Source organism: Leuciscus leuciscus (genome assembly GCF_965113295.1).
Source record: "Leuciscus leuciscus genome assembly, chromosome: 5".
Taxonomy (NCBI): domain Eukaryota; kingdom Metazoa; phylum Chordata; class Actinopteri; order Cypriniformes; family Leuciscidae; genus Leuciscus; species Leuciscus leuciscus.
This window is the reverse complement of record NC_138729.1, coordinates 41,276,484-41,285,203: the sequence shown is the minus strand read 5'-3', so window position 1 is coordinate 41,285,203 and position 8,720 is coordinate 41,276,484. Positions and strand designations below refer to the sequence as shown.

At 35.4% G+C, this 8,720-nt stretch overlaps 3 protein-coding genes across 5 annotated transcripts; all 3 read left to right on the top strand.

Annotated features, from left to right (window-relative positions):
* Positions 1–380: 380 nt before the first annotated feature.
* On the top strand, positions 381–4,756 carry LOC309499234 (uncharacterized protein). 2 transcript variants are annotated; one of them, XM_082170413.1, is made up of 3 exons: positions 381–450; positions 546–611; positions 3,925–4,756. In XM_082170413.1, exon 3 carries the CDS (start codon positions 3,928–3,930, stop codon positions 4,396–4,398), a length of 471 nt encoding a protein of 156 aa, XP_082026539.1. In that variant the 5' UTR covers positions 381–450; positions 546–611; positions 3,925–3,927; the 3' UTR covers positions 4,399–4,756. The 2 variants fall into 2 exon arrangements, with proteins under 2 accessions (XP_082026539.1, XP_082026538.1); XM_082170412.1 differs by lacking the exons at positions 381–450; positions 546–611 and adding an exon at positions 3,488–3,736.
* LOC309499232 (uncharacterized protein) lies at positions 450–7,871 on the top strand. Of its 2 annotated transcripts, none has more exons than XM_082170409.1 (2): positions 450–611; positions 7,148–7,871. In XM_082170409.1, the coding sequence occupies exon 2, from the start codon at positions 7,151–7,153 to the stop codon at positions 7,619–7,621; it is 471 nt and encodes a 156-aa protein (XP_082026535.1). In that variant the 5' UTR covers positions 450–611; positions 7,148–7,150; the 3' UTR covers positions 7,622–7,871. The 2 variants fall into 2 exon arrangements, with proteins under 2 accessions (XP_082026535.1, XP_082026536.1); XM_082170410.1 differs by lacking the exon at positions 450–611 and adding an exon at positions 6,869–6,959.
* On the top strand, positions 552–1,564 carry LOC309499233 (uncharacterized protein). The gene is made up of 2 exons (XM_082170411.1): positions 552–611; positions 741–1,564. The coding sequence occupies exon 2, from the start codon at positions 744–746 to the stop codon at positions 1,212–1,214; it is 471 nt and encodes a 156-aa protein (XP_082026537.1). The 5' UTR covers positions 552–611; positions 741–743; the 3' UTR covers positions 1,215–1,564.
* Positions 7,872–8,720: the final 849 nt, after the last annotated feature.

Sequence of the window (8,720 nt, the reverse complement as noted above, 5' to 3'; positions counted from 1 at the left end):
ACAAATTAAAAATCAAATACAAATATAAATTGTTTATATAAACTAACTAAGATACCAACAACAATGTCATATTACAGAGATAATAAAATAATCATAATTTACTAAAATAATAAATTTACATAACAAAAATGTCAATGCAATAAAACTAGAAGACAGAACAGAGAATGTTGAGTTTGGTTTGCTTTATTTGCCTTTACATCACGTGTTCGTGGGGAATTCCTTCATTCCAATGATCCCTGATGTTGAACTACTTTTATTGTTTGCCTAATATAGCCTATAAATGACAAAGGGATTTTTTTACATACATATATGAAAAATATGTGATGAAATTTTCAGGATTTGATTTGATGTTTCTGAACAAGAATGTATTGTTGATCATTCAGAAAGCTGCGCTGAACGTCCTGTCGATACTTCAGCGATTAGTTGAGAATGGAAACAGAAAGTGACTGAGTAAGTTTTTGGAAACAAAACATTATTTTGAGGCGGGGCTTGAGTTGATGCAATATATAGGCTGTTCATGACATGCCTCTGCTCACTGTGACCAGAGACACATTATTCGGTGTAATTTACCTGACTATTCAGCGAAAAGCCGTATTCAACAACCCAGCTCGGTAAGTTGCATAGCCTAGCCTACTTATGAAATGTACTGCACATTTATATTAACGCTAATCTCCCGCTTTGAATAAGTATACGATGTTGTAGTAGTTCTAATCCTTTTATATTTTATCTCATGTTGACAGGTAATGGAACTCATAATACAACTGATGGGCGGAGAGGAGAAGCGGCTGGTGGTGAACGGTGATACCACAGTTGGTGAACTCAAGAATCTCATTTCTCAGAACTTCAATGAACCTCCTCACAAACAGAAGCTTTCTATCGACAACGGTCACCGTATCAACCTTGAGGATGATTCCAGAACCCTCAGCAGTTACGGGTTACACTCAGGCTCAGTGGTGAGACTTATCATCACGAAACCTCGACCTTTCCAAGTGTTCGTCAAGAACGAGAAGGACCAGACCAAAACCTATGATGTTGATGTTAATGAGACCGTAGATCAGCTCCAGACTAAGATCTATCGCAAAGACAGTGTCCCCAAGGATCAGCAGCGACTGATTTACAACGGCAGACAACTGGAGGCTGGAAAGAGGCTGCAAGACTATGACATCACATCTGAAAGCACCATTCACATGACTCTCCGTCTCCGAGGAGGTTAATGAAGGAGATCCGCGCGACCAGGATTCATTACTGATCCAACGTTTTATTGACTATAGATTAAACATGGCAAAATATAAATAAAAAAAACTACTGAAAGACACTTTTTAGTCACTCTCTATAAGATTATATATAGCTTATAAATGTATAGGCCTCACATGTCTGATATTAGAATATTTAGTTTAAATTAATATTTAAAGTATTTATGTGATTGAATAAATTGCTAAAATATGGAATAAGAATAATCCTTTCTCATACAGTTTTAGTTTAAGGCCATATGTGCTGGCCTACCCTTTGTTGTTATATGAATGTTATGCATTATATTTCTATGTTGTAAATAAAATGTAAATACAAGTCCTGTGCATTATGCATGTTTTATTGACTTAGTATGGAGTAACTGGTAAACACAGAACAGCAGTAGGCTACTTCTAATAATTTCAAACAAACATTTTCATATTATGGATGTAAAATATAATAATTGTATTAATACAGTAGTCTATGTATTTCCATTTTGAAATGAATAGGAGCTGATCACAAATGTATGTTCATTCATTTTCTTTTTATATAAACAAAAATATGACTAGATTATCACTTCCTGTCCTTAGACCATAACTCTGTACTTCATATAGAGTAAAACCTATTTTAAATGTAAGAAAAACAGCATTATACATAATTATAGTTTAAAGTATCACTACTTTGTCATGACAGAAAGATGTAGTTAAAAACAAAAAGATTGTTTTTATGGGGTGTCACAGGTGTGTCCCTTCTGTGTCAGGTATTAAAGGTAGGGTATAGGCAATTTTCGGAGCGGCTAGCAATAGCAAGTCCCTTCCCTTCAGAACTCTCCAAAGCCACACTTCGAAACACACGATCACGCACAACAAAGTTTGCAAAGTGCCACGAGATGAAAGATGGCGTTAAACTACCTTATGTCTCAAAGCACATAACATTACAATAATAATGAACAGACAACTTAAAGAGCACTGACCTGTCTCACCTGACTGCTGCAGATTCATTTCGACATTGATAGTGTTGCTGCTAAATCATAAATAAGAGTCACAAAGCGCTCCGAGTAGGCTATATTTCTTTCATATTGCAATAGTTATGGCGTGAACGCAGCATAAGCTGGTTGTTTTGGTTCAGGAGGAACTGTAAAAGGTGGCTGCTGTTTCGGTTGCGGTGCTCGGCCTCGGACGTCTGTCTAACTCTTCAGGCTCATGAAACACGCTGATGACGTGTGATGTAGGGTGTGTGGAGGTATGAAAAAACATACGTTGACGACATGCAGGTAGGACATCGTACCATTGCGTTCGGACCAAATGCAACGATTAGACGAACATTTTATGGTCCTACACCTTCCACAGACGATATATATATATATATATATATATATATATATATATATATATATATATATATATATATATATATATATATATATATATATATATATATATATATATATACATATGAATTTAGATCACTTAACTTAGTGATTGCTATCAGGATGTGAAGAGACTTCCAACCAGCATAACAAAAAAAATATAATAATTCTGGAACAAATCGCCTAATGAAAACACTTCTGAAATCAGGAGATTTCAATGTCATGGCTACCTCTACAAATTGAATAATCCAACCAAAATAATTTATAAATAAATAAACTTTAATACTTCAGTTTTGTAGCATGTAGCTTTTTTGACATCAAACGCCTCTTAAGAACATTTAGAGAAAAGCTTATCCCAGGAAATAAACACAAAACTGCACTATAAATAGACTGTTAAGCAAATAAACAAGATTGTCACCTGGGCCTATTGTGCACCACAGGTGTTTAGCCTGTGGAGCACGTCATACAGCATGTATGACGTGCTCCACTTACCTGGATTTCCCCCAATCACGTGATCATGTGGAATGCCTTCTCATTCCAGTGATCTGTTTTCCCTAATGCCTAAATGAAACTCAAGCAGACGGCTGTTTTTATGTTGATATAAAAAATAGAAAAATTAAATTAAAAAAAATATATGTTTATGAAACATCTATGTTGATAAAAAATCCACTTGTTAATGTAGATCACATTAAACAAATAGTCCTGCTATATGCTGCAAATAGCCTACAGAACGTTGCATACATTTTTGTAATAACCTAAAAAGAGCCTATAGCATGCACAGAACGTTCTTTAATAATTATGTTTTATTTTTATAACCACAAACATTTCCTTTCCAGAAAGTTCTTCTAGGATCCAAACAATGTTGAATAGCCTGAAGCAAACGCGATTTTTTTTTATATGTGTTTTATGCCTATCGTACTATTGTGGCACGTCAGCGATTAAGTGAGAATGGAAACAGAAAGTGACTACAGGTTTTCGGAAACAAAACATTGAGGCGGAGCATGAGTTGACGCTTTGTATAAATATTGATGCCTCTGCTCACTGTGACCAGAGACACATAGTTTGAGTGTGACTTACAATACTTATTCAAGAAAGCAATTCAGCGAAAGCCGTAGCAGCCTATTTGCAGAACCCAACTCGGTAAGTCGCATTATTGCCTACAAATATTGCACATTAATTTTAACGCTAATCTTTAAAAAATATATATATTAATGTTAGGCTACTATTTAACTATTTATTAAAATTGTAAACGAATTTTTAAATAAGTGCTATTATGATGTTGTAGTAGGCTAGTTCTAATGCTTTTATATTTGATCTCATCCTGGCAGATAATGGAACTGACAGTAAAACTGTTGAACGGAGATGTGAAGCGACTGGTGGTGAACGGTGATACCACAGTTGGTGAACTCAAGAAGCTCATTTCTCAAAACTTCAATGAACCTCCTCACAAACAGAAGCTTTCTATCGTCAACGGTCACCGTATCAACCTTGAGGATGATTCCAGAACCCTCAGCAGTTACGGGTTACACTCAGGCTCAGTGGTGAATCTGCTCATCACGAACCCTGCACCTTTCCAAGTGTTCGTCAAGAACGAGAAGGGCCAGACCAAAACCTATGAAGTTGATGTTAATGAGACCGTAGATCAGCTCCAGACTAAGATCTATCACAAAGACAGTGTCCCCAATGATCAGCAGCGACTGATTTACAACGGCAGACAACTGGAGGCTGCCATGAAGTTGCAAGACTATGACATCACATCTGGAAGCACCATTCACATGACTCTCCGTCTCCGAGGAGGTTAATGAAGAAGATCCGCGCGACCAGGATTCATTACTGATCCAACGTTTTATTGACTAGATTAAACATGCCAAAATATAAAAATCCTACTGAAAGACATTTTTAATTATCCTCTAGATAAGATTAGCCTATCTGTAGCCTATAAATGTACATATGCCTAACATGACTGATATTAGAATAATTAGTTTAAATTGTGATTTAAAGTAACCTATTCATGTGATTGTATATGAGAGGATTATTCTTATTCCATATTTTATTTATTCAGTGTCAGTTTAAGGCCATATGTGCTGGCCTATAGGCTACCCTTGTTGTTATGAACGATATGCATTATATTTTTATGTTGTAAATAAAATGTTAATACCAGTCCTGTGCATTGTGCATGTTTTATCGACTTATGGAGTAACTGGTAAACACAGAACAGCAGTAGGCCTACTAATAATATTTTTCATATTATGGATCACTGGATGTGAAATATATTGTATTAATACAGTTGTCTATGTATTTACATTTTGAAATGAATAGGAGTTGATCACAAATGTACATTCATTTTCTTTTTATTTGATAAAAATTATGACTAGATTATCATTTGCTTCCCATAAAACCATCTGTCCTCAGACCACTCAACACTTCATATAGAGTAAAACCTATTTTAAATGTAAGAAAAATAGCATTAGCTTTGGTGTTTTATTTGGTGTTGATAGTGTTGCCATTGACACGCATACATTTGAGTCACAATTGGCTCTGAGTAATGTCACAGGTTTCCATCTCTTCCAAATTACAGTAGTTATGGTGAGAACGCAGCATCAGCTTGTTGTTTGGTTCAGAAGGAACTGTAAAAGGAGGCTGCTGTTTGTTTACGGCCCTCTGTGACTGACGTCTGTCTAACTCTGCATAACATGGATCACGCTGATGACGTGTCATGTCTGCGCGAGTGTGTGGAGGAATGGAAATACATATATACACTGACAGGCAGGTAGGACATCGTACCATTGCATTCGGACCGAATGCAATGACTGGATGAACATTTTATGGTCCTACACCTTCCACAGACGATATAGCCTACATATAAATTTAGATCACGTAACTTAGTGATTGCTTTCAGGATGTGAAGAGACTTCCAACCAGCATAACAAAAATAGTTTCTGGAACAATTCGCCTAATGAAAACACTTCTAAAATCAGGAAATTTGAATGTACTGCACATACAAATTGAATAATCCAACCAAAATAATTTATAAATAAACTTTAATACTTCAGTTTTGTAGCATGTACCTGTTTTGAAATCAAAAGCATCTTAAGAACATTTAGAGAAAAGCTTATCCCAGGAAATAAACACAAAACTGCACTATAAATAGACTGTTAAGCACATAAACAAGATTGTTACCTATCAGGTGGGCCTAATTTTATTTTTATTTATTTTTTGTGCAAATTTTAACAAATGTAAGATACAAAGACAGACAAACTTTAAGACAATAACAAGTTATAGTTCAATAGTCAACAAGAAAAATAATATGGAAAAGCCTGATTTATCTATTGAAAATTATTTGCCAAGAGAAAGAAAAGAAAAAAAAGAAAAGAGAAAAGTGGGGGCTCAAAAAAAGAAAAGCATATTATGAAAGAATATTAAACATGGTACAAATTCTAGATTGTTTTATAGCTTTCTTATTTGCAGACGTTGAAATTGTATTTAAGTACAACTTAAATTCTTAGGTGGGCCTATTGTGCACCACAGGTGTTTCGCATGCTGTATGCTCTACTTACCTGGATTTCCCCCAATCACGTGATCATGAGGAATGCCATCTCATTCCAATGAACAGTTTTCCTGTTATGTCTAAATGAAACTCAAAAGGGTGACTTTTTTTATGTTGATATATTTTTTTATATATATTTTATGTTTATGAAACATCTATGTTGATAAACAATGCACTCTTGTTTATGTAGATCACATTAAACAAATAGTCCTGCTATTCCCATGCAGCAAATAGCCTACAGAACGTTCCCCTACCGTTTCCATAGGTCTAAATGCTGAGGTTGCATACGTTTTTGTAATAACCTAAAAAGAACCTTTAGCATACACAGAACGTTCTCTAATAATTAGGCTAGGCTATAGAGGTTTTATTTTTATAACATAAACATTACCTTTCCAGAAAGTTCTTCTAAGATCCAAACAATGTTAGATAGACTAAAGCAAACGCGATTTTTTTTATATATATATATTTTTTATAGCCAAATCGTTATTTTTTAATTTAACGGAATACATGTTTTAATATATATATATATATGTATGTAGCCTATTGTTTATTAGCACTGAACATCGTGTTGATCAATGTTTTCTCAGGACTTATTACGTCAGCGATTAGTGGTGAATGGAAACAGAAAGTGACTGAGCAAGTTTTCGGAAACGAAACATTGAGGCGGAGGCGGAGCATGAGTTGACGCTTTGTATAAATATTCATGCCTCTGCTCACTGTGACCAGAGACACATAGTTTGAGTGTGACTTACAATACTTATTCAGGAAAAAAAATTCAGCGAAAGCCGTAGCAGCCTATTTGCAGAACCCACCTCGGTAAGTCGCATTATTGCCTACAAATATTGCACATTCATTTTAACGCTAATCTTTAAAATATATATATTTTAATGTTAGGCTACTATTTAACTATTTATTAAAATTGTAAACGAATTTTTAAATAAGTGCTATTATGATGTTGTAGTAGGCTAGTTCTAATGCTTTTATATTTGATCTCATCCTGGCAGATAATGGAACTGACAGTAAAACTGTTGAACGGAGATGTGAAGCGGCTGGTGGTGAACGGTGATACCACAGTTGGTGAACTCAAGAAGCTCATTTCTCAAAACTTCAATGAACCTCCTCACAAACAGAAGCTTTCTATCGTCAACGGTCACCGTATCAACCTTGAGGATGATTCCAGAACCCTCAGCAGTTACGGGTTACACTCAGGCTCAGTGGTGAATCTGCTCATCACGAACCCTGCACCTTTCCAAGTGTTCGTCAAGAACGAGAAGGGCCAGACCAAAACCTATGAAGTTGATGTTAATGAGACCGTAGATCAGCTCCAGACTAAGATCTATCGCAAAGACAGTGTCCCCAAGGATCAGCAGCGACTGATTTACAACGGCAGACAACTGGAGGCTGCCATGAAGTTGCAAGACTATGACATCACATCTGGAAGCACCATTCACATGACTCTCCGTCTCCGAGGAGGTTAATCGGTTAGAATGTGTGCAAAAAGGAACAAAAACAGCGCCGTTGTCATTATGTGTTAAATTATTTAAATGCTGTAAATACGACATCGCCTAATTGACGATGCAACTTTGATTGTGTGATAAACGTCACTATGTCTTAAGAACTCATGTAATTCCAGAGTGTTTATCTGCATTATTACTGTATATTTTGTAGAATGAATGATATTTCATTGTATTTTGAATCGTAAGTAAAATAATAAGTGCTCTAAACATTTCCAATCAGAGTTTCAGTTTTTATCGACTTATTGGTTTTCTAACTCTTTCACTCCAAAGGCTTCTCATTGTCCACATCATCATTCATAGTCCCCCATCCCCAATAAGTTTGTGGTTTACTGGAAAAGTAAAAAAAAAAAAAAAAAAATTACCCAATAAAATATTTTAAAGATTGGCACAGCTACAAAAATGTGGACTATAGCCTATTCTTTATTTTATTTTTTAAATGTCTGATAAGTTTTAAAGTTTTATTATTTTACAGGACTTTTCCAGGTCTAAAAGCACGCTTTTACAATTAGGGTAGGCGACCTATCCAGGTTTTCCAAGATCGGAGCCCTCGTTCCTCAAAGAAAAGAAAATCTAATGCTGAGGGGGTGAACTAAAATAAGAAATATACTGATATTTAGCCAGTTTTAATAATTCTTGTTCTTTATTTTAAATGATTAGAAGTCATCTTGAGGCTACATTGTAAGTTTGCTGAGCCCCCGGCTGAGTGCACTTAAATAACCCTATATAAAAAAACAAATCCTGCACCTAGATTACAATGCCAGGCACATCATAAGATGTTTACTCTCTGGCCCAAGAATGTAGAATATTAAGGAAGACATTCTTGGAATTGCATAAAAGAACAAAGTTACATCTGAACAGTTAAAGTATATTTTTCTTTGTCATATCATTGCCTTTCTTTTTAATACAAACTGATCACATTTCTCCAGAAACCATACATAACAATTATAAGATAAATGATGAATGGAAAGTGATTAAAACAGATCGGCACGCTGTTGTGCACATTGGGACTGGGCGGGGTTGCTTTATATGGCATGTTTCGGCTCACCTGGGTTTCCCTCGT